This window comes from Raphanus sativus, chromosome 3, assembly GCF_000801105.2.
Source record: "Raphanus sativus cultivar WK10039 chromosome 3, ASM80110v3, whole genome shotgun sequence".
Taxonomy (NCBI): Eukaryota; Viridiplantae; Streptophyta; class Magnoliopsida; order Brassicales; family Brassicaceae; genus Raphanus; species Raphanus sativus.
In genome coordinates, this window is record NC_079513.1 from 4,588,758 (window position 1) to 4,614,050 (window position 25,293).

The window sequence follows — 25,293 nt, forward strand, 5'->3', positions numbered from 1 at the left end:
CCGGTGACGCCGGTTTGAGGAAATGGAAAAGCAGACATAGACATTTTCTAGAAGATGGTTAAAGCTAAGATGAATCAATGAGTTTTGTGGAGATGTAGATTGAGTTCATCAAAGATGAGAATCATATATATAGGGTTTACATAGGGGTTACAAATCAGGAACATTTATGATCAAGCGATGTAAGATGGGGAGCGGAGTGTTCACCGGTGAAAAAATAGATTACCAACAGACACACGCTGCAGCTCTGTAACTCAAACATGTCTGAGACGATGATGAAAATAATCCTAACCCATCTTAAACGACGAAGATTTACAATATGGGAAAACTATAATTGTTGTAAACTTGAATTTTTTCTTCATATAGGTGATGAAGCCTAGTTAAAATGAAATCCATAATACGTAGATCCGGTCTTCAGAGGAAACCAAATAAACAAAGATTTTCGACCTTCATAAATATATATTAGTTTTGACCATTAATGCACAAGTTATCCTTTAGTTTAGTGGTATAAATGTTAGTGTTTGTATCTTAGTAACTCGGATTCAAATCATAGATTTGACACTTTTAAACTCTGTTAAAGTGGGATCTACCTGATGCTGAGATGAAAGTCTTAGGAGTGAGGAAACTATCTTATTATTATATAGATTTTCTTTTATAATTAATTCAGACTACTGTAATTTTTTCTTTTTTGGCTAAAATTTTAGTTTTCAACTTTTATATTAATGTATTTTAACTGATGTAGAAATCCATATAAAATTTTACAAATCCAAATAAATATTGTATATTGTTAAACCCAATCCATTAGTATATGTATGATTAAATAGTAACATATTTGAATTAGGATTTATAAATTATAAAACCAATAACACATTATTTTAATATAATTTAAAATTATAGAATCGATAAGATTGAATTTATTTTAGATGTACAAATTGATCAATAAAAACACACAAAGTAATAATCTCAACTTAGGGGGATGTATTCAATTTAACATTTGATGTGATTTTATTTTTAATGGAGTTTTAGATGATTTTAATAAGTTGCTGAGATTTAGGTGATTTTTGTTAAACTACTCTAGAATATCACCTAAAACAATGAGATTTGAGTTTTAATTTTTTTAACTAAGAAACTCCATCCAAACACCCTAAAATCACCTCAAAACTTTAAAACTCCACAACTTAAAATATTTTCAATAACAGTGGATTTCAGAGTACTTTACGAAATGTCAAGTTCAATAACACTGGATTTTAAATGAGTTTTTAAAATTCATGATTGAATAACAGTATATTTGTCATTTTAATACAAATCACTTGAAACTCTCGGTTGAATACACCCCCCTTAATTTATTCATTTTAAAATAATTAAAACAATGGCATATGCCACCATTTGATAAAATATGAAACACATGTGGTGTATATATGAAACACAGTTGTTACCACTTATCATCTAGTAATGTTATAGTTATTACGTCTGATGCATCCAATTTTATATGATAAAATATTAATTTAAATTTTACTGTACACAGATTTATAGTTTTTAACTTTATTACCATAGTAGATTAAAAAAAATTGAAAATTAATTAGAAACAAGTGTCAAACTGCATTAGAAAGTCTTAAATTGCATTAAACAAGTCTTAAATTGCAATAGAAACAAGCCTACTTTGCCCAATACATTGTATTTTTTTTCTCCGCCACAGATTTTTTTTTTTTTTTGTAAAAGGCGGACAGATTTCATTTTGCTTGTATAATTCAATTATCGGTGTGTTTTGGCTTTTCTCCACAGTCTCTCTCTCATTAGAAAGAAAAGGTCAGAGTTGTCTGCTTTATTCAATTCACCATAAAAAGGCTGATACTTGCTTAAGGAAAACCAAACACCTTTTCACCATGGAATCAATGAAGAAGCAGTATCTGAATTCTTGGTCTGGTAGAAAGAAGGAAAAGGAGAGGAAGAAGAAGAGGTGGTTCTTGGAAAACGGAAGCATCTTACTAGAAGAATTAATCTCCGACTCCAATGGTAAATCTATTCCTCTACGCAGCTTTCCTTCCGACCAGATCCTTAGAGCCACTAACAACTTTGATTCAAGCTGTTTTGTCTCGGAAGATGCGTACTATAAATGGTACAGAGGTGACATCGAAGACAGATCTTATATGATCAAGAAGTTCTCTGAGGATAAAGTTACAGGACACAGAGTTGAAGAGGTTTACAACGATATTGTCTTGTCTGCTCGGATGAGCAATCACAACAACTTTCTAAAACTATTAGGATGCTCCCTCGAGTTTCCTTTTCCGGTTCTTTTGTTTGAGTTCGCTAGTAATGGAGTCTTGAATGAGAGAGGAGGTATTAGTGTCAACGGGGAAGATTCTTTGTTGCCTTGGGGTTTACGGTTAAAGATTGGGAAAGAGATTGCAAATGCTGTGACTTATCTTCACATGGCGTTCCCTAAGATCATCATACATAGAGATGTTAAGCCGATGCATGTTTTCTTAGACAGTGACTGGACTGTTAAGCTGTCTGATTTATCCTTCTCGATATCTCTACCTGAAGGAAAAACAAGAATAGAAGCTGAAAGAATCATCGGAACTTTTGGGTACCTTGATCCGCTATACCATGCCACGAGTTTTGTGACTGAGTATACCGATGTGTACAGCTTTGGGATCTGTTTGTTGGTTTTTCTCACTGGCAAACCGGTTGTCATTCAGGGATCTGATGGATATGCTCAAGGTATTCTTAGCTATGTGAAAGGGTTGTGGGAGGATGGGGAAGTGAACGAAGTAATTGATACGGTGATGGGTAAAGACATCACAAGTGTCCAGAAATCGCAGGTGGAAATGTGTCTTGTACTGGCTTTGAGATGCTGCAATGAGAGAGATGAATACAGACCAAAGATGATCCAAGTAGCTAAAGAACTCAAACTGATTGAGGCATTATTCAGAGATTCTAGCTAGATGCATGAAACTTTCATGTTTATTCCATTTCCTCCTTATTCTAACCATAGTGTGGGTCCGCCCCCGCCATTATGCTTAACCCATTGTTTGCTGACACTAGTAGGATATAGGAATCTGGTAAGCCTTGGAGAAGGTATTTGAGGAAGTGATTGAGAGACAGAACATGAGTTAGATAAGGAGAAGAGAACGAGTTTGGAAGAAGAAGAGAAGATTGACTTGTCAGTTACTGGGGCCGTTAGGAGTCTGTTCGTTAGTTGGGTTAGCTTTGCTACTATATAAAGCGAGCTACAGTGAATAATGTGGGTTGGCTCAGAGCCGGGCTTGAGCAGATGTATGTGAAACATTTGATTGGCCCCCATCTTGTGGGGCCCCCAGTTTACAATTTTTTTTTTGCTTTTTATTTTTACAAAACATTATTGGTTTATATATATTCATATATTTATATAATGCAAATGTAAAATAAATGTAAAATATATTTGTATAATGCATAAATTTAATAGAAATATTTCATTTTGGGTTATTATGATTTACAGTGAATAAAACTTCAACTAAAAGAAAATATATTTTTTTAATAAAAGGATATTGTTTCTATTGTAACTAAATGAATAAAATTTTCTTTAAATAAAACAGAATAATTCAAACAGATTTTTCGTCATAAAAAAATTATTATTAATTTTAAATAAAATAATAAATTATTTTTTTATTTTGAAATAGGGCCTCCAAATTTTTTACAAATTTCAGGACCGGCTCTGGGTTGGCTTTTACTAAAGAGTAAGGGGGAGGTTTAGAGATAGTCTCTATCCTTTAGGCTTTGTTAAGTGTATTTGTGCAGAGTATTGTATTCAGTACTTTTACAAAGAAATATACAGTATCATTCATATCAGAATCCTGTGAAAGGGTATCAGGAGTTGCTTAGACGAACTCAAGTGGACTTTCCCAATGACGTATACAAGGACGTATTGTTTTATATATGAAAGCAAAATGTTGATTCATTGTTATGCATATGATAACATAAGTGTCAGTCTAAGAAAAAACGTAAGCCAGTTATTACAACGCCATGAGAGTCTCAATGTGATTTGGTACAACAGTTAAGTCTTTCATAAGATCGAATCCAGGTACACGAAGTCACTTTAAATCGTCAATTGCAATTCCTGGAAACTTAACGTCTCTTGAACTGTTTTTCTTCGGATCAAAATATATAACTCTAAACCCACTCCATCCTTCAGAACTTAGGTGAATAAGGTCCGTACGACGTCTATAAATAGAGAATGGTGAATAAAAGTAGATAAACTCACCCGCGTCAGTAACACCCTTCAACTTCATATCCCTTAAAGCCCAAACTGTGTAAGGAAAATAAGGTGTAGGAAAGTGTTTGTATACCCATTCGTGATTCTCTGCATTTACCAAGATCCACAATTCAATACCAGAGCGGCCATTGGAGCTTAGCATCAAAGCTAGTCTTCCCTCATAAGATACGAAAAAACAACCATCCCTGGACGGATATTTTATCAAATTGAACTTTTCAGACCTGAGCTCAAAGCTCATTATGGCATGAGCCAGAGAAACACCAGAAAAACATTGATAGTATTCTATCGTAGAGAAGAGTAGATGTATCAGTATTTTTGGGAGGTTGAAAAAGACATTAAAAGTTCTTCCCCCTATTGTTACGAAATCAAATATTTTCCATTATCCACAAAAGCCAAAAGGAAAAAGAAAAAAAAAGGAATTTTTCTAAAAGAAGTCAAACGACCAAAAGTCTCAAAGGAACCGTGGAACGTTTTTGACTGTTTGTTCTAAAAGATGCGGATGGTTAGGCTATAAGCAACTGGTGAAGGAAGAATGGATTCATTGACGGCAGAAGTAAGACGAAGCCCTAAGCGGTCTGAGAACTACCTCCAGATCAGAAGGCGGATGTGGAGGGTGGTTGTCTGGATCTGGAGGGTGGTTGTCTGGATCTGGAACTGGACCGCCGAGGGCATGGAGAGTATTCTGATATCCATACTGAGTCAAGTAGCTCTTCACCAGGTCTAAAGGTACGCTTGGAGAGAGAGATATCTTGTCAATCTCCACGTTGAGCTTTTCCTTGATAGATGTTTTGTACCCCTAAAACAAGAGACATTCATAATAAGTGGTGAAAACTGTATGAGAGAAAGATATATGAAAAAAGACGAACTTACCACAAGATCAAAAAGAAACGTTTCAGGTTCGAAATTCACAGTAACTCTGCCAAGATTTCATTCAGAACAAAAAAAGGAAAAAGCATAGAGGAGATTAGTAAAACAGAGAGAAAGCAATCATCCGTCAATGCAAAAACAGAAGAAAAAAAGGAGAAAAGAAGAGACATACTCCTCGTTTTCGCTATGTAGAGCCACTGTTGGGTACAGAACACCTTTGAAGACGTTGGGGCTTGTCCCAACCAGAGATCCATTTTTGCTATCATCAAATAAATAATGGAAGATGTCAGCAGATTAGAAAACTTGAAATGGATAGGATGTATATTTTGAGACTAGATAGGTAGAGGTTGATTTCTCACGTGAAGAAAAATTCCTGTGAAACATAGTCAATACCGCAATCCACTATATCACCGGTTGTATACGTGCTAGTGGTAGTACTATTGGCCGCAGTTATAGTCAAACTTTGTCCTTGTAGACGGTGAATGAGGCCAGTGTCACCATGATAATAGCATTTCTTGAACTACGATGTTCTACGGTCACAAGAGATAACGTTACAGAAACAAAACCAAAAACATTTGTGATATACCAAAACACCACTGAATTGAGCAAAAGAATGCACACAACGAAACAAGAAACAGTTTTTTTTTCTTTCTTTGAGAGAAAACTACATGATCTCGTCCAATAAACAATTTGCTCAAGTTCACTGAATCCAGACGAACACCAAAGATTCATTAATATACCACTACAAAAAGAGGAGTATGATTCGAAAGGTTGAAATAAAGAATTGCGAAATGGCTTCTAAATGATGATGTGGGAGAAGAAGCTTTACAATGAGTAAAGATAAGAATAATCAAAAGTTCAAGACTTGTGCACTAGCTTACATACATCTAAACTTTACATCAATTCATTATATTTTTACATATTGTATTGCATGTTACTCTTTTTGCTTTGGTAATATGTTAAGTTTTTATATGTTTTCTGTTTTTCAAATTACAATTCACTACAAAATAGAAGAACTGAAACTCATGGAATTGAGGGAGCCACTAAACAAAAGCTAAATTAGAACAACCAAAATACAATTCAATTAGATGGTTATTTACAACAAAGTCAACTGCAGCAATAACTGATGATGATGATGATTTTTGAAACGGTTTCTTTGAAGATCCTTACATTTCTTTTCCATATTAGCAAAGTATGATGATGAAGGCAACTGGCCACACTGGCAGAGGATTTTATAGGGGAAAAAATCCTATAGGTAAAGTCGAGATGTACTATTTGCATCTATTCAATCAAAATTGTTCTCTCTTCAAGAACAAAAAGAAAATTGCATCCATGCAATAAACAATGATGTCAAATATTTACGTACTGTTTAGGGATGATCTCTTTAAATTTCATAAACAATATATGATGCAATATTAAGTAACAACCATAATTTGGGTATCAGGAAGGAAGTGTCGGTAGAAAAAACTCTGCAACAACAGAGAAAAGACGTAGACACAGAAACTCACTACTCAACGCCATTGAAGAGGAATTGGACACCTTACTGGAGAAAGTGAACAAATCACATGGGGAGCACCTTATCGATCTCTGGAAACATCGTTCTGAGTTCAAAGTAACATTCTCGGCCAAGGAAACTTGGTATCGAATAAGAGAAGAGAAACTACAATGTCTATGGACACATGGAGTTTGGTTCTCGAAAGCAACTCCAAAATACTCATTTATTTCCTGGCTCGAAAATCTGGACATACTTCCAACAATGGATAGTGTCGAAATGGAGTACTGGGTTGATGACACTTGTGTACTATATAACAATATAATCACCTCTTTTTGATTGCTCCTTCTGGACGCATATATGGAAGATACCATTTCTGGAATCATGCAAGGCTCTTATACAACAGATTGGAACATTCTTCGGCTGATACTTATACATAAGCGAGTGGAAACTAAAAAGCTGTTTTGTATTGGATATTATTTCCAACGCACGATATACTCTATCTAGAGGCACGATACACTCTATCTAGAGGGAGAGAAACAAAGAAAAGACATCATGAAACTCTGATGTGGTTACAAGCTCTAGAGAAACCCATTGATAAAAGCATCATGAATAAATTAAGTTGGAAGAGTGCTAAGAAAAGGAAGCGCAGTGGCATATCTAATTTAAAACAGTTTTTGGTTTGGTGGGATAGAGTATAAGTTCAAATCTAAATTCTTTTTTCGTAAACTAATATGCAATTGATGTAAAACAGTTTTTTGGTGAATATTATTTAACATTCATTCAGAAAATATAACCATAGTTTTAGCAATTGCTATTTAGCAATCTAGCAATGAGATGCTTTTCGGCAGAGTTTAGCTGAAAGTTTAAACTGTTCAACAAAATACTATGATTGGTAAAAATTAGACTACAAACTTAATAAATTGTTATTTTAATATTTTAGTTGTGACCCATTTCAACTGCTGCTGGTTTTATATGCTACTAGATTCGATCTCCGCGCTACGTGCGGATAAGTGTTGAAATTGTTAATTTTTTAGATCATAAGTTTTAGATTTTGTCTGGGATTAGAGTATTATATTTCCCAAAATTAGATAAAATCTGATAGTTATTAAGTGCATGTAACTAATAAAAAAGAGTAAAATTGTTGCTTATAGTAACGTAAATAATGTAAAAAAGACTTCTGTTATCCTGAAGAATAAAGTCTGTAATGTGGTCCATAATAAAACAACCTTAAATGGCCAAAAATTAAGTCAGTTAACTTTATTTAAATGGGCACGAAACAATTGATATCAGAGGTTAAAGATACATATTTGATATAGCTGAATAATTATCATCGGAACTTTTGGGTACCTTGATCCGCTATACCATGCCACGAGTTTTGTGACTGAGTATACCGATGTGTACAGCTTTGGGATCTGTTTGTTGGTTTTTCTCACCGGCAAACCGGTTGTCGTCACTGGTTATGATGGATATTCTCAAGGTATTCGTAGCTATGTGAAAGGGTTGTGGGAGGATGGGGAAGTGAACGAAGTAATTGATCCAGTGATTGCTAAAGACATCACAAGTGTCCAGAAATCGCAGGTGGAAATGTGTCTTGTGCTGGCTTTGAGATGCTGCAATGAGAGAGATGAATACAGACCAAATATGATCCAAGTAGCTAAAGAACTCAAACTGATTGAGGCATTATTCAGAGATTCTAGCTAGATGCATGAAACTTTCATGTTTATTCCATTTCCTCCTTATTCTAACCATAGTGTGGGTCTGCCCCCGCCATTATGCTTAACCCATTTTTTGCTGACACTAGTAGGAAATAGGAATCTGGTAAACCTTGGAGAAGGTATGTGAGGAAGTGATTGAGAGACAGAACATGAGTTAGATAAGGAGAAGAGAACGATTTTGGAAAAAGAAGAGAATATTGACTTGTCAGTTAGTCAGTTACTGGGCCGTTAGGAGTCTGTTCGTCAGTTGGGTTAGCTTTGCTACTATATCAAAGCAAGCTACAGTGAATAATGTGGGTTGGCTTTAACTAAAGTGTAAGGGGAGGTTTAGAGATAGTCTCTATCCTTTAGGCTTTGTTAAGTGTATTTGTGCAGAGTATTGTATTCAGTACTTTTACAAAGAAATATACAGTATCATTCATATCAGAATCCGGTGAAAGGGTATCAGGAGGTTGCTTAGACGAACTCAAGTGGACTTCCCCAATGACTATACAAGGACGTATTGTTTTATATATGAAAGCAAAATGTTGATTCGTTGTTATTCATATGATATGTTACATAAAGTGTCAGTCTAAGAAAAAACGCAAACCAGTTGTTACAACGACATGAGACTCTCAATGTGATTTGGTACAACAGTTAAGTCTTTCATAAGATCGATTCCAGGTACACGAAGTCGCTTTAAATTGTCAATTGCAATTCCTGGAAACTTAACGTCTCTTGAACTGTTTTTCTTCGGATCAAAATATATAACTCTAAACCCACTCCGTCCTTCAGAACTTAGGTGAATAAGGTCCGTACGACGTCTATAAATAGAGAATGGTGAATAAAAGTAGATAAACTCACCCGCGTCAGTAACACCCTTCAATCTCATATCCCTTAAAACCCAAACTACCTGACGAAGATAAGGTGTAGGAAAGTGTTTGTATACCCATTCGTGATTTTGTGCATTCAACAAGATCCACAATTCAATACCAGAGCAGCCATTGGAGCTTAGCATCAAAGCTAGTCTTCCCTCATAAGATACGAGAAAACAATCATCCCTGGACGGATATTTTATCAAATGGAACTTTTCAGACCTGACATCAAAGCTCATTATGGCATGAGCCAGAGAAAGACCAGAAAAACATTGATAGTATATGACTCCATTAATGCATATCACAGAATCTGTCATACGCTGATAATGACTTGGAACACCTTAGGATAGTATTCTCCATGACTCCTGCGATCCCAATGTAAGAATCCCAATCTTGTCTCCTGTAAGATGGCATAGTGCTTTGTATTTACAGTCAATAGGATCATATCCCAAAGATCCTGTGATGTATTTGCCCTTGATAGAACCGTATTTTATAAACTACGGATAACTGAATATTGTAAAGAATAAATTGACAAGATTATACTAAAGATTAAGAAAATGATGATACAACTGCAGAGGCGAGATATTATCTCTTTCCTTAACTCAAAATGTGTCCCGTATTACGACGGTTCGATAACGTAATAAGTCCTAGGATACAACTGCAAACAATCTTCTGAATTTGCGTCACTCTATCAGAAGCATGGCGAAACTAGTTTTGTGCTGTATTCTTAGACATAAAATAAAAATACTAATTAACATAACTATTTCATAATGGGAGAATTGTGATCACATGAATGTGTTCGTGTGTCTCGAGAAAGAGGAGGACAAGAACTTATATGCTCACCAAAATGGAAAACGTACAATAATAAATTGTATCATTATAAACATCAACCATTAACTCCATTTAATACAATGGATTAACGTGGGAAAATTCCATCAGTTATGGAATTTCAATGGAGAACATTTGTGTTGACTAATATGTTCAAAGTTAGTCAAATATGAATTTGATTAGAATAAAATAAGCCATATGCCTATTTATCAAATTCAAATTCCAATGTTAAAACTGAGTCAAACTCAATTTTATTTTCTCCGGTACATCTAAATGTGTTCAAGGTTTTCCATTATAAATATAAGAAGACTTTTTCCTTATATTTTACTGTAGGACATTTTACAAATGTTTCTTTTTAAGCTTTACAAGCAACCCAATTTAACCTCTATTTCTCATTCAAATTAACTCTATTTTTGGCATATGAATACACTTTTCATAACGCTCAAAAAATAGTTCCAACAATCCCCCACATGAATAGAAATGCTTCTAAACATTAGACGACTCGACAGACTTGACTTCCTAGACAAGACTCAACAAGACTCAACGAGAAATTCACTGTATGATGAGTTGGTAGCAATTTTTCAGCCTTAAATCAATCATTGTTAATAGCTATCGGATTTACTCGGCCAGGAGGTGGCCATGATGTCTTGAACCTCCCGGGCTTTGGTGTAAACCTAGACAATAGCCAAAACACAATTTCATTCTCTCACAAAACCAATTTTTCTATTGTGTTCATTTTGGCCGTGAACATTCCTGGTAATCATGAGTGAACTTTAGAGAATATAGCCATTTTATTCTCCTAGAAACGGCCCCATTTCACACTCTCAAGGTGATTTGCCATTAGCTTTGTTTAGAGGAATATCATGTACTACTCCATTCATATCTCAAAACAATTGGCACAAATCATTAAAAGCAAATGCTTATCCTCTATTCCTTACATGTAGCACTGTTTAATCATCCTAAGAACTGGGTATAGACCGAAGTTTTACAGTGCTCTGGGCAGATTTAGTTTGACTTAGTTGTCTCCTTGAACCTATTTCCTGGGATCTCCAATCTGATAAGTAGAGTTACCGCCTCATCTTAGTTTATAGGCTAAACTCATTCCTCTTTATGATATTACAATCTGATCTCATGACACACCTTTAATAACATGATCCTAGGTTGTCATCACATTGAACATAATCTATTGAGATTAGTCGAGATCAATTGTCTAATGATTTTTGTCATCTTTTTTTCTTTCTCAAGATACAACTAATCATTATACACAAAATTCAGTGTATGACACTAGTTTTTTTTTTTATTATAGTTTGATAATTATCACTAAGTTCATTTGGCCTCTTGCCAATAACTTTATATGGTAAGCAAAGCTTCCCCCACATTTCTTGAGATAACACAAAACCATGCATATTTACATTTAACATCTCTTAAGAGTTTAAAAAGTTAAACTACAACTTCTTTAGATTTAAATGAATAATAAAAACAATTCCAAAAATCGTTACAATTTCCTTTAGAATGTATTTCATTCTCGGAAAATCACACTTTGGACACAACTATTTTAATAATTCTCTCAAGTTGATTTAGAAATCCAACTTTTATATATTTTGATTTTTTTTTCAAAATATATTTTTTGCTTTATAGGAAATATACATATCATTATATGATATTATTTGTATCATCAAAACCACCATTTTCTATGGTTATTCTCAAACATATCGACTTTAGAAACTACAATATACATGTCAGTTTCAGTCATATTGGTCTGAAAATTATCATTGGTTTTGAATAGTCAACCTTTTTAAAAAATGCATTTAAGCATTGACGAAATACAAATGGTTTGATAAATATCAACAAACATTTTATTTCTTATGGCAAATGATTTATATGTGGCAGATCTCTCCCAAACTTAATTTGGGGCGTCGACTCACAAAATTCATTTCCATCCATACAACTTGATCTCTCAAAGATCAATTTTTTTTTCTTATAACTATGGTATCACCATATTTGAAACTTGAATTTCTTCTTATTTTCTCATGGTCAACATATGCTTAATAACTAAATTAAGTTATCCCAAAATCTGAAAAAGAAATGATAATTAAAACAAATAATTATCATTTACCAAGTCAAAGCAATATCACATTTTCGACTAATATTAGAAAAATAATTGTAACCGCTCGATCCATCAATTAACTATTTTGAAAATTAAGAGTAGACAATCCCATTCCAAAAATGTTACCAAAGACGTTTGGAAATTGATTCTCATTGTCATCATCGAAAGATGAAACCTGTTCTTATGAAACCATAAAATATCAAATTCATTAGTCCAAAAAAAATATTAATTATTTTAATTTTAATGAATCTAAACACACAAAATCTCAAATAATCTGAAATTTGTTTCAGAAAATCAGAAGAATTTGTTTTCCATCACCCTTGAATTCTCTAATTCCTGTTTTCATAACAAAACACTTCACAAAATAATCAGTTTTTGTTAGTAGGAAAAAACAAATAAAAAAATTTAAAGAATTAGGATTGAAGAATGATTATTTTAAAATAATCCTATAGATCTGATTTCGGCATCTTTTCCCGAGAATCTATCAACCTGTTCTTACCTATAATACTTTTTACAATAATCAGTCCGGTTAGTGCAAAGCAATAAACGGATATTTTGAGTTAAGACTGATAGAATTGTATTTTATAAACTACGGATAACTGAATATTGCAAAGAATAAATTGATAAGATTATACCAAAGATTAAGAAAAGGATGATACAACTGCAGAGCCGAGATATTATCTCTTTCCTTAACTCAAAATGCGTCCCGTAATGCGACGGTTCGATAACGTAATGAGTCCCAGGATACAAATGCAAACAATCTTCTGAATTTGCGTCACTCTATCAGAAGCCTTGCAAAACTAGTTTTGTGTTGTACTCTCAGACACAAAATAAAAATATTAATAAACATAACTATTTCATAATGAGAGAATTGTGATCACATGAATGTGTTCGTGTGTCTCGAGAAAGAGGAGGACAAGAACTTATATGCTCACCAAAATGGAAAACGTACAATAATAAATTGTATCATTATAACATAACATCAACCATTAACTCCATTTAATACAATGGATTAACGTGGGAAAATTCCATCAGTTATGGAATTTCAATGGAGAACATTTGTGTTGACTAATATGTTCAAAGTTAGTCAAATATGAATTTGATTAAAATAAAATAAGCCATATGCCTATTTATCAAATTCAAATTCCAATGTTAAAACTGAGTCAAACTCAATTTTATTTTCTCCAGTACATCTAAATGTATTCAAGGTTTTCCATTATAAATATAAGAAAACTTTTTCCTTATATTTTACTGTGGGACATTTTACAAATGTTTCTTTTTAAGCTCGACAAACAAGACCCTAAAGATATTCATGATGGCGGCTCCTAGGGTTTTGGCGACAAAAAGGCGATTTTTGTCTCCTTCTGCGCCGGGTTTTCTTGTGTCAGAATCTAGATCCCTCTGCTTCTCGAGATACAAAGGAGACTTCTATACTATTTGTCTCTTATCTCTGCAAGTGGATCTGTGTTTCTGGTTCAGTATTTCTAGCTTTTGCTAAGATTTTTTCTTCGTCTCGTCACTTTTGATCTAGCCGCTTTTGCTACGCTTTCTTTGTTTCACTCTGTGATTGAGAAGAATTGGCTCGGTATCTCACGAGATGAGTAGATCGATCAATCCGGTACAGCGTGGAGGTAGTACCGCCCAGTCGAAGGGAAGACTTAACGGAGAGGAGGATGAGATCATTAACATCCCTGACTGCGATATGGCGTCGATGGCTGAACGATTCAAACTGACACTTATAGGAAGGGTCCTACATCAGGGTAGCAGAAGCGTGGAAGCCCTCATCACGCAACTTCCCCGACCTAGGATTTGGAACGTGGAAGGAAGGGTACGGGGGAGAAACTTGGGGAATGGACGCTTTCAGTTTGACTTCGATAATGAAAAAGACTTACAGGCGGTGTTGAATAGAAGACCATGTCATCTTAACCAGTGGAGTTTTGCTCTTGAGCGTTGGGAGCCGTTTACGAAGGATGACTTCCCAAATACAATCCCCTTTTGGGTGCAAATTACTGGAGTTCCAGTCCACTTTTGGAACGAGGGAACCTTTACTGAGATCGCTAAAGCACTGGGAACTAAGCTGGCGATTGATGAGAAGAGTGCTCGCATACATGTATCTGTCAATATTGACAAGCCTCTCCAATTTGAGAGAAGAATCGGGTTTAAGAATGGTGACACAGAAAGGATCTCTTTTGATTATGCGGGACTGCATAGGTATTGTTACACTTGCAAACTGATTTCTCATGATGAGAATACGTGTCCAGAACTTACGGAGGAGCAAAGAGAACAAAAAAGACGTCAACGTCTTGAGGCGAATGCTCAAGGAACACAAAGAGAGATCGGTTATGATCGAAGATCGTATGGGAAAAGACAGAGATCGCCCTCCCTAGAACTGACCAGAGCTTCCCCTCCTCGTAAGTTTCAGATGGATGCTACCCAAGGAAGAATTTGAAGAAACGATCACTATGATAGGGGCTATGGGGAAAACCCCCCCCCACCCCCCACTACTTTGGTGGCGAAACAGGGGAAGTACGGTAAAGATACCATACCGGCCAGGTCAGCTGTCTGGAACAGGCTTGATGGTAAGCACCGCCCTACACATATAAGGGAGCGGATCTCGGGTAGAGTTTCTCATTATGAGAATAGATACTACAAACTAAGAGAACAGGTGGGAGAACGTGGAACTGGAGAACGTGGAGTTAGAGACCGTAATTTTCAACGCTCAGGGAGATTTAACAAACCTTCCCAACATGAGTGGCGCCCTAGGGAATCCCAGCATTCTTCCATCAATCGCTCTACTTACAGTAGGAAGGATCAATCGATGGAGGAGAGTGCGAAGCCTCAAGACAACCAGATGACACTTCGAGGGGACCAGGACAGAACTGATTCTCAAAGGACGATCTCAGAACATCCTACGAATCAGATCCGATCGGGAGCCCATAAGAGTGGCCTCCTGGTAGTCCACAGAAATGAGACTGAAGAAGAAAAGCGACGAAGGCTTAAGGGGAAGAGTATCATGACCTCAACGGATGAGCTCATACATACAGACTTCACAAATGCACCAAGCTCAGCCATGCTCATTGGAAGGAATACCATCATTATTCGGGAACCAAATGAGCGATCCCCAACACACCGATACCATCGGTCTCCCATTAATATGGAGTGTCGTACACAAATAGGCTTGGAGGAGGGGGAGTGTCAAAAAGAGACTAGTTTGCCATTGAATGGTATAGCAGAAGGAAATATGGATGACGAAGACATGCTACTTGCAGAGCAAGCAAAGAATTTTGAGATGACGAAAGAGGATGAAGCAGAAATGGATAAACTAATGTCTGAGTTTGGAGAGGCGACGATGGATGAGGAAATGATGGAGAATGATGATCTTCTGGTGGATGATCCAGAATACAATGCAGAAAAGATCGATGCAATATCCCAATTATCCCCTATGAACCTTCAGGAGGACATGATTGGTGAAGTGGAAAATGGCTTACAGGAAACATGGGATGTGGAGATGACCTACGAAGAAGGGGAGGTAGACAGGAACAGGAGGCCTGTACATTCAAACCGATCCATCATCCCTAAGGAAAACCCGGCATCAGACAAAGGTTTGTCGAAAAAGAAGCCGACGACAGGTAATGAAGTTAAGGGGGCCAGAGCATCAAAGAAGCTCTTAGCACAGAGAGGACGATCCCCTAGGAAGCTCAAAGGACCGGGAACGACTGCAAAGCCGGATTCCCAGAAATTCCCTCGTACTGAGGTGTATCCCTCTACTACTAGTAAGAAATCTCTCGCTCTTTCAGGTTCGGTGGTGTCCCAGAAACCACCCAGTAAGAAGATATGAACATCATCTCCTGGAACTGTCAAGGGGCGGGCGCCTACTTGACGAAGCAGCACCTGCGAGAGTTGCACCGTTACTTTGCACCTTCTTTTCTTTTTTTATCAGAAACAAAAAATTCTTTTTCTTTTTTGCAAGAGTTTCAGACTTCTTTTGGTTATAATAAATTGTTCACCGTGGAACCTGAGGGTAGAAGCGGTGGACTAGCTCTTTTTTATTTAGATTCTTTTAACGTTAAGATCTTATATTCAGATAAGCGGATGATAGATATAGAACCCTCGATTGAAGGGAGTAAAACTTATCTGACCTTTGTCTATGGAGATCCGGTTATTGGATGCCGAGAATATGTATGGGAAAGATTATCCCGTAAAAGCATTACAAGATCAGGAGCGTGGTTTATGATCGGAGATTTCAACGAGATCAAGAACAACAAGGAAAAAAAGGGAGGGAGGAAGAGACAAGAATCTTCTTTCATTCCCTTTAGGACGATGCTTGCTAATTGCGGTATGATTGACTTTCCCTATAGGGGTAATCCTATGTCGTGGGTGGGGTACAGAAGTACCGGCAAAGTTCAATGCCGGCTAGATCGAGCTGTTGGTAATGAAGAATGGCACCACCTTTTTTCCCACACTAATGTGGAGTATCTGAAGTTATGGGGTTCTGATCATCGGCCCGTTTTGGCTAGAATACAGTCTCGAGAAGTTAGAGTCCAGAGTAGCTTTAAGTTTGATAAAAGATGGCTTGGGAAAGATGGACTAGAGGAGGCGATAAGATCAGGATGGGGACTTTTAAAGGGCAGAGATGATAACGAACTCCATTTCAAAATCGCAAATGTCCGGAAAGCGATCTCTAGGTGGAAGAAAGTGAATCCGACCAATACGACAAAGAAAATTGAGGATATAAAAGCTTTGCTGGAGCAAGCTCAGATAGAGGATGGTCACACGAGTGAAGAGATCCTGAACCTCAAATGGAATCTCTGCTCAGCCTTTAGAGAAGAAGAGCTTTATTGGAAACAAAAAAGTAGAGTTTTATGGCTTAGAGAAGGCGACCGTAATACGAAGTTCTTTCATGCAGTAACTAAACAGAGGAGAGGAAGGAACCGTATTATCAAACTCCGAAATCAATCAGGAGCTTGGGTGGAAGACGATGTAGGAGTGGAACGTGTGGCCACCACTTATTTTCAAAACCTCTTCACTACATCTTCCCCGGGGGACCCTGAAGATGCTCTCCGGTTCATTACCGCGCAGGTCACTCCGGATATGAATCTATCTCTTACAAGACCGGTCCTGGACGTTGAAATCAAAAAAGCTATTGCTGATATAAACCCCGATAAAGCCCCTGGTCCGGACGGGATGACAGGCAGTTTTTATCAGAATTTTGGAGATATAGTGGCGGAGGATGTAATAGCTACGGTTAAGAATTTCTTCGGTACGGAGGCTTTCGATGAACGACTAAACCAGACTAACATATGCCTTATTCCCAAAACGGATCAACCAAAGGAGATGTCTGAATTTCGTCCAATTAGCTTATGCAATGTGAGTTATAAGATCATCTCAAAAATCTTATGCTCACGTTTAAAGAGATTCCTCCCGACCTTGATATCAGAGACACAATCAGCCTTTGTGGCTAGACGTCTGATCTCGGACAATATTTTGGTGGCTCAAGAAATTTTCCATGCATTGCGAACGAACCCGATATGCAAAGCCAAGTATGTGGCTATTAAAACCGATATGAGCAAAGCATATGACAGGGTTGAATGGAATTTTTTGGAAGCACTGATGCTCAAGTTAGGTTTCGATAGGAAATGGGTTGCATGGATTAAATGGTGTATCTCTTCGGTCTCCTACCAGGTCCTCATCAACGGAGAACCGAAAGGGAACATCAAACCATCAAGAGGGCTCCGACAAGGAGATCCTCTATCCCCATTTCTCTTCATAATCCTAACTGAAGCGCTTATCTCTCAGATTAAAGGAGCGGAAGCGGAAGGAAGACTGACGGGATTAAAAGTTGCACAGGCAAGTCCGGCGGTCTCACATCTCTTATTTGCAGATGATAGTTTATTTTTCTGCAAAGCGGAGGTCCAGCAGTGTGCTGAGTTGATGCGTATTATTAATAATTATGGAATGGTGTCGGGGCAGCAACTCAATACTGCAAAATCTTCGATACAGTTCGAGAGTAAAGTCCCCACGGAACTTAAACAAGAGATAAAAGCGGCAGTGGGGATTCAAAAGGAAGGCGGCATGGGGACTTACCTAGGACTCCCAGAGAAAATTTGCGGCTCCAAGAGACAGGTCTTCGTATACATCAGAGATCGATTAAACAATCATATAAACTCTTGGACTGCAAAGTTCCTGTCAAAGGGTGGTAAGGAGATCCTTATCAAATCAGTGGCACAAGCATTACCTACATATGTTATGTCTTGTTTTCTATTGCCGCAGGAAATTCTGAACAAGCTAAAAAGCGCTATTGCTAAGTTCTGGTGGAGTACCAAGCAGAATAATAAAGGGCTACATTGGATGGCTTGGGATAAAGTATGCAAACCTACAGAGAAGGGTGGTCTGGGATTTAGAGATCTCAAGAACTTCAACCTTGCACTCCTCGCCAAACAACTCTGGCGGCTACTGCAATATCCGAATTCTCTCCTAGGCCGTGTGCTAAAGGGAAGATATTTCAGATTTACGAACCCTCTTGAGATTGCCAGTTCAAGCTCGGCCTCTTACGGATGGAAAAGTATGTTGGCTGCTAGAGAACTTCTTCAAACGGGCCTCAGGCGTACGATCGGATCAGGTTTTAATACCCGAGTGTGGTTCGATTCTTGGCTGCCGACGCCGCAACCTAGGCTTACCAAAGACAACGGGACTTGGAGGGACCCAAAACTATACGTTAATCATCTTATAGACCACGACTCAGGTGAATGGAAGATGAACTTGATCAGTACTATATGTGATCCTGAAGATGCGAGATTGATACAAACTATCAAACCTAGTAGGCATTTCAAACCCGATGGGTTTTGCTGGGTCCATACGAAATCTGGTCTCTATACGGTCAAGTCGGGTTATCATCTAGCTTCATCGATGCAGGAGGAAAGAGAGGAGCAACAAGTGCTAGAACCCAGTATCAATCCCTTATTAACTAAGGTGTGGAACCTGAAAGCCCCTAGGAAGGTTAAGCATTTCCTGTGGCAATCACTACAAGAAAAAGTAGATATTGTGACAATGCTTTTAGTCACAATATACAAATATTTAGTCACAAATTATCTATTGTGACGAATATGTGACGGTTTCGGAAAAGTCACAATAAAGTCGTCACAAATTCAACTCAGTCATAAAAATGTCACAATTATAGAAACCATTACAATAGTATCAGTTTTGTTACAAATTGTTACGAGATAAAGTAGTCACAAAACTGACACAAAGTGTTACGCACAATTACGTAAGTAAATACGACACAATTTGTAACAATATTTCTGTCACATATCCGTTACATTTTGTAACTAAATAGTCACTTCAATATCTGTGGCAATTAACAAAACTCTCCAAATAAATTATGGTTATTGCGTGGCTTTTATATGTTTTAATTCTATTTATAAAAAAATTAGTTAAAATAAATTAAAATTAAAAGTAAATAAAAAGCTGATTCATATTAAAAGAAAATTAAATTAAAATAAAAAGAAATTAGTAATTAGAATATATTTTATTGACAACCCATACCAATCGGTTAACTGGTTACAAAAATTAAGCTGGTAGTAGATAACCAATTATGATACAAACCAAAGCAAAGCAAACTAGGGTAAACTGGTCTCCTACTGTCCTACGCCACCTCCTTTGCCTCCGTCAAACCGCAGCAGCCAAACGAGATTCGTAGCTTCTCCTTCCACCCTTTTCTACACTTTTGCTATCATCATTGGCATTGGCTGTTCATATAGTCTTGATGAAAGCCTTTAACGCTGTAGTGGTCAGATCTACTACAAAGTAGTGGCTGTATCAACATCTGATGATCTGAATCAGAAATCTAACATAAAAAAAAATCAAATAAACCAAACTGGGATGTGAAAAAGTAAAAAATCATGTCGGAAAGAAATGAAACTCAGAGAGATACATACATCGATTAGTAAATTCCATTGGCATTACGGATCCTTGGAGTCGTTGATAGGCAGTAGGCTAAAAAGTTCGACCTTTAATGAGTGAAAAGAGCTTTGTACCTGAAACCTTAAAATCGCAGAGATTAATATAAAGAAAAGGAAGAAAATAAGAGATAAAGATAGAATCAAATGGATGAAACGAATAAAAACAGAAGAATCTAGCAGGATTGTTGATTTGCTTGAGAAAGAGAGAAAATAGTAGATGGAGGCAACACCAAAAAAGAGAGATATAAGAGTTAAATAGAATTATGAGATAGAGATCGTGCGCAAAAAGGGGTTATGAGATAGAGCATATTCTCAAAACGTGGGAGACCTAAAATATTTAATGTCAAAACCAAATAATCTGAAGCCAAAACCAAAACGTTATTTATTTTTGTTTAAGTTTTGGTTTTTTTTTTTTGTAATCTGTTTAAGTTTTGGTTTCTAGTTTAATTCATTGATTTGCTTGATAAAGTTAGATTAATTTTGTATACGTATACATTGGTTATATGTTGGCATAATGGTTTAATATTTAAACTTTTAAAATAAAATTTTAAAAGACTAAAACATATTTTATCATTTAGAGTTTAGGGTATAGGGTTTCATATATATGTTTAAAGTTAAGGTTTGTTATTAGGATTGTGATATTAGGATTGTGATTTAGTTTCTATGACTTAAAGTTCTAAGTTAAAGAATATAGAGTTAGGATTTAGAATTTGCAGTTTATGGTTATTTGATTTCAAGTTTGTTTTAATGTGTAGTATTTATTAAATATTAAACCGTTAGTTATTGTTGTTATATTTTTAACAACATTATTTATTGTTGTTATATGTGATATATTTTTTTAAATACTAATTTTACTAAGTTTTATATGTAAATGTTTTATATATTTGTATATATGAATAGTGATTGTATTTTGGTTATTATATATGATTTTAACTTCAATGATTTAGAGTGTTGAGGGTTATCTTTATTATTTAGGGTTTGGAGTTTGGAGAGTACAATTTGAAGTTTAGATATAAAGTAAGACGTTAAAGTTCATATTAGAATTGATAATTATAATCTTGTACGAGTGTCGGATGTTAGTTTTACGCATATTGTAGGAATTGTAATTTATTATTTAAAGTGTAAGGTTTAATCTTTATGATCTAATGATTAAAGTTTGGGGTAGGTGTTTGAGATTTAAGTTATAGAATTGAGACTATAATTTGAAAAGATTAAACTTTAAGTTTGAATTTTATAAATTTATAATAGTCATGGAATATAGTAATTTTATAAAAAAAGATAGAATATAGTAATTATGTCACAATTATGACTAAATTAAAAGTTATCAACACCGTAACAAATTGAGACGATATTATTACAAACTTTGGTCACCATAGGTGACATTGTATAAGCCACGAAGTCGTGTCTAGTAGGGACGATATCTAGTCTCGATTTCGTAACAATACTTGTGACTAACCACTTCGTCACATTTTTGTAACTTTTGGCAACGATTTTTCGTTACTTTTACATGTGTCACAATATTGTGACAAAATATTCACGATTTTGGGACCAAAAAAATTAGTCACTGGCCCGTATGTAAATAGTCATAATACTGTGACGAAACTTTTTGTCATAGTATTTAGTCACAATGTTCACATTTTTTTGTAGTGAATGTCTAACTGGATGTATAGCAGTTTGCAGTAGACTTACGGAAAGACACTGCGGCAACGATAAAACATGCCCACGATGCGGTGATGAGGATGAAACTATTAATCACATGCTATTCGAGTGCCCACCCTCGTTACAAACGTGGGCCCTTTCGGACATTCCGACATCTCCGGGACTGTTCCCGAGTACTTCTATCTTCTCCAACTTTGACTATCTACTGGGCAGAGCACCATCGGGAGGTGTATCACAACAGAGACTGGCAAAGTTCCCCTGGCTTATGTGGTATGGCTGGAAAGCTAGAAACGACAAGCTTTTCAATGGTGTGGAAATTTCCCCAATGGACATACTGAACAAAGCTACTCAAGAGTGTGAAGAATGGAAGGTGGCGCAGCAAGTGAACAAGATTGGAAAGGGAACTGAAGGTGCGTTCTCAAAGGAGCACGAGAAGACTCCTAGGTTGCAGAGACCGAGATGTCAAGTGGATGCATCTTGGGCAACCAAAGTCAACTTTTGGAGGTGCTTTCGTGCTGGATCATGAAGACGGGTCTCTGAGCTCGGGATCCTTCGGGGGAACTCAAGTCCTCTCCCCCTTACATGCTGAGTTTAAGTCATTGCTTTGGGCAATGCAAAGCTCAATACAAGCGAGGCAAGTATCTATGCATTTCGAATCAGATTGCCTTCAATTGGTTAAGCTGATCGATGAAGAAGAGATTTGGCCATCACTGGCTTCGGAATGGGAAGAATTTATTCAACTCCGTTCTTTGTTTAACGTCTTTACTTTGGTTTTTATTTCTCGTACTTTGAATGAACGAGCTGATTTCCTTGCGAAACAAGCTCGAGCAAAAGCTCTTGTGTTTTCCCATGTAAACTCTTTGGTTCCATCTGGATTAGCTTTTCAGCCTAATCCTCCTGAACCGGTTTAATAAAATATGGGGTTAGATGTCAAAAAAAAAAAAAAGCAACCCACTTTAACCTCTATTTCTCATTCAAATTAACTCTATTTTTGACATATGAATACACTTTTCATAACGCTCAAAAAATAGTTCCAACAGTCCTCGCTGCCTTCAGGTTCAGGTCAAGTGAAGAATTGTTTCATGGTTGGGTTCCAGATCATAATCTGCGTAGAAGTTTCCAAGTAAATCAAGCCCTGGACGGAATCATAGCGCTGAAGGAAACCATCGTGGGGGATTGTAAATTGATAACTCTCTGCTTGAGGAGAGGAGAAAACAAATAGCTTGTCGTGCTTAATGAAGATTAGCAGAGCACAAGGCTGTGATGATGCCGATGACCTAGCAGCGAATAAGTTGATGAAACTTGGAGTGGTGGGCCCTGTTCGTTTGCTGGTCGCTAGCGTCAGCGACCAACTTCAGCGACCAAAAGTTGTTCGTTTACTGGTCGTAGGTTCAACGACCGATCGCAGCGACCAGCGATTAAAAAATTTGGACGCTAGAAATTCTAGCGGTGGGATCGAAATCGTGCGATCAAAAATTTCTTTTTTTTTTTAAATAGTCGCTGCGATCGAATGCGCGACCTCCAAACGAACACTATCAGTGACATTAAGTCGTAGTCGCTGATCGCTGACTCTGGTCGCTGACGCTAGCGACCAGCAAACGAACAGGACCATAGCTTAGAGACAGAGCGAGACCTCCCAATCGATTTCGCAGGCAGTCTTGAGAATATCTCGCCCATTAGATCGAAGGGAATATGCTCTATGGATAGAGATCTATCATTATCATCATCATCATGTGTTGATCCATGGATTTACTGTTGCTCCATACCTTTTTGGTAAAACCCTAGTCTATTCTTCCGTCTGCTAAAGCTAACGGGTTTTTAATTTTTTGAGAAAGAAAAGGGGAAAATATGATAAAAAGAAACCAAATGACGATGATTGGTTGGGTTGTAACTAGTGACTTTAACTTTAATTTCTATCTACAACCAGTTAAGTTACCAATCATGCTTTAAGTAGTTTTTAAAGTTAAAGTCAATAAAATTAAAAAAAAATGGTTGTAGAAGCCTTATTTTCTAAAGCAAAAAAATATGGTTGTAGGAATTTATTTCCTTTTTAAAATATTGCTGTAATAATATATTTGCTTTTTATCATTTCTCTCATTAAATTTCTACAGCTACACTAGATACAATTACATCAAAAAATTTTACAGTCTAAATTCTACAGTAAATTTCCTACAGGTATAGTCGAACCAATCGGCCTCCAAGTCTAAAAAGGTAACTGTCATATTGTTACGATTATCAAATATTTTCCATCATCCTGATAGAAAAAAATATGTCATGGATAATGATTATCCATTCAAAATTTATAAATATACGGCACAAAGCCACAAACTCTATAAATTAATAATAATAGAAATATAATATTTTATTATTTAATAGATTTATTAGTTAGAAAAAGTTTTCTTTTTAGATTTTCTATTTTAAAATATTATTTTATAAAATAAGAAATTATCTTGATTTAGTGTATATATATTAACTAAAATTTTGAAATACAAATTTTATATGGCTTTTATTATACTGTTTGGTGAATATAAATTTGTTTCAAAGAATTTAAATGTGTTTTTAAATATAATTTTACTATATATTATCAAAATATATTGAAATTTTAAGAAAATACAAATATAGTTTCATTATAAAATATAAGGAAATACTATGATGGTTGTTACCGCTTCCAATTATAAGTGTTGCATACAATATTCCCCCAAAATGCTCTAATCCACATATTTCATCTGTCTTATCATCATGATAAGCGTCTCATTACACTCAGGAACCTGCACTGGGAAGGCAGATCGCAGTGGTGGAACCTGAAAAACTGCTGGAATTTGCTGAACGGGGGTTGCTGATCCCTCTGAACATGAACTGATGGAACCTGCTCGACATGAATCTGCTTACTTTGCTGAACTGCAGTCATCTAAATTGCAACTTTCTGAGCATCTATATTTTTCTATCGATATAAAATTAAATCTAATTATACATGTAGCTAGTAGTTTTTATTTTATAATATTATTTTTTAAAATTATTTTAGTTTGGTGATAATAGTAATTGTTTAATAAATTTTGTTTAATAATATTTTACTTTAGTCTGAAAAAAAAATCACCATTCAAGTTTTTGAAAAAAAAAAATCCACTGCAAATCAAAAACCATAATATAAATCATAAAAACTTAAAGCCAAAAACCGAAAACTAAAAACTAAATAAACAATTATCACCTTAGTTAAGCTTTTATTATTTAAGTGTGGTTTAATATGATTTTTATAATATGATTATAAAGGTTACTGAAGCACTCTTGTTAAGGAAAAAGTAGAAATTTAAACTGACTTTATATTTCTAAACTAAAAAATTTGAAGTTGAGTTTTCATGAAAATTTATGTTTTTCTCCATCAAAATTTATGTTTTTAAATAGTGAAAATTTCTGTAAAATAAATTATTTTTAAATCTATAAATTCTGAACTTCTAAAACTAGCCAGATAATATAGGCTCAAACTATATTTGGACCGAGCCAAAATGGTTTTTATAAATTAAAATTCAATAAATAAGTAAACACGAGTCTCAAAATTGGCGATTC

At 35.9% G+C, this 25,293-nt stretch overlaps 2 protein-coding genes and 2 long non-coding RNA genes across 4 annotated transcripts; 1 reads left to right on the top strand and 3 right to left on the bottom strand.

The window, feature by feature from the left end:
• The first annotated feature begins 1,760 nt into the window (after positions 1-1,760).
• On the top strand, positions 1,761-3,389 carry LOC108844597 (serine/threonine-protein kinase ZRK1). The gene has a single exon (XM_018617878.2). It carries the CDS (start codon positions 1,881-1,883, stop codon positions 2,940-2,942), a length of 1,062 nt encoding a protein of 353 aa, XP_018473380.1. The 5' UTR covers positions 1,761-1,880; the 3' UTR covers positions 2,943-3,389.
• Positions 3,390-3,964: 575 nt separating this feature from the next.
• On the bottom strand, positions 3,965-5,803 carry LOC108844599 (uncharacterized). Its single transcript, XR_001948481.2, has 4 exons — positions 5,476-5,803; positions 5,289-5,375; positions 5,120-5,165; positions 3,965-5,045 (listed from the first exon to the last, which is right to left on the bottom strand). It is a non-coding gene; the product is annotated as an uncharacterized LOC108844599 (long non-coding RNA).
• A 2,275-nt stretch (positions 5,804-8,078) lies between these two features.
• Positions 8,079-23,466, bottom strand: LOC108844598 (putative F-box protein At4g09190; the record flags this gene model as incomplete). The annotated part of the gene is given in 4 exon segments (XM_057006211.1): positions 8,079-9,653; positions 10,662-10,669; positions 22,783-23,084; positions 23,342-23,466. Coding segments are annotated over 4 exon segments (1,167 nt in total), but the record flags the coding sequence as incomplete, so codon positions are not given.
• Positions 19,614-20,475, bottom strand: LOC130509432 (uncharacterized). Its single transcript, XR_008943443.1, has 2 exons — positions 20,050-20,475; positions 19,614-19,958 (listed from the first exon to the last, which is right to left on the bottom strand). It is a non-coding gene; the product is annotated as an uncharacterized LOC130509432 (long non-coding RNA).
• Positions 23,467-25,293: the final 1,827 nt, after the last annotated feature.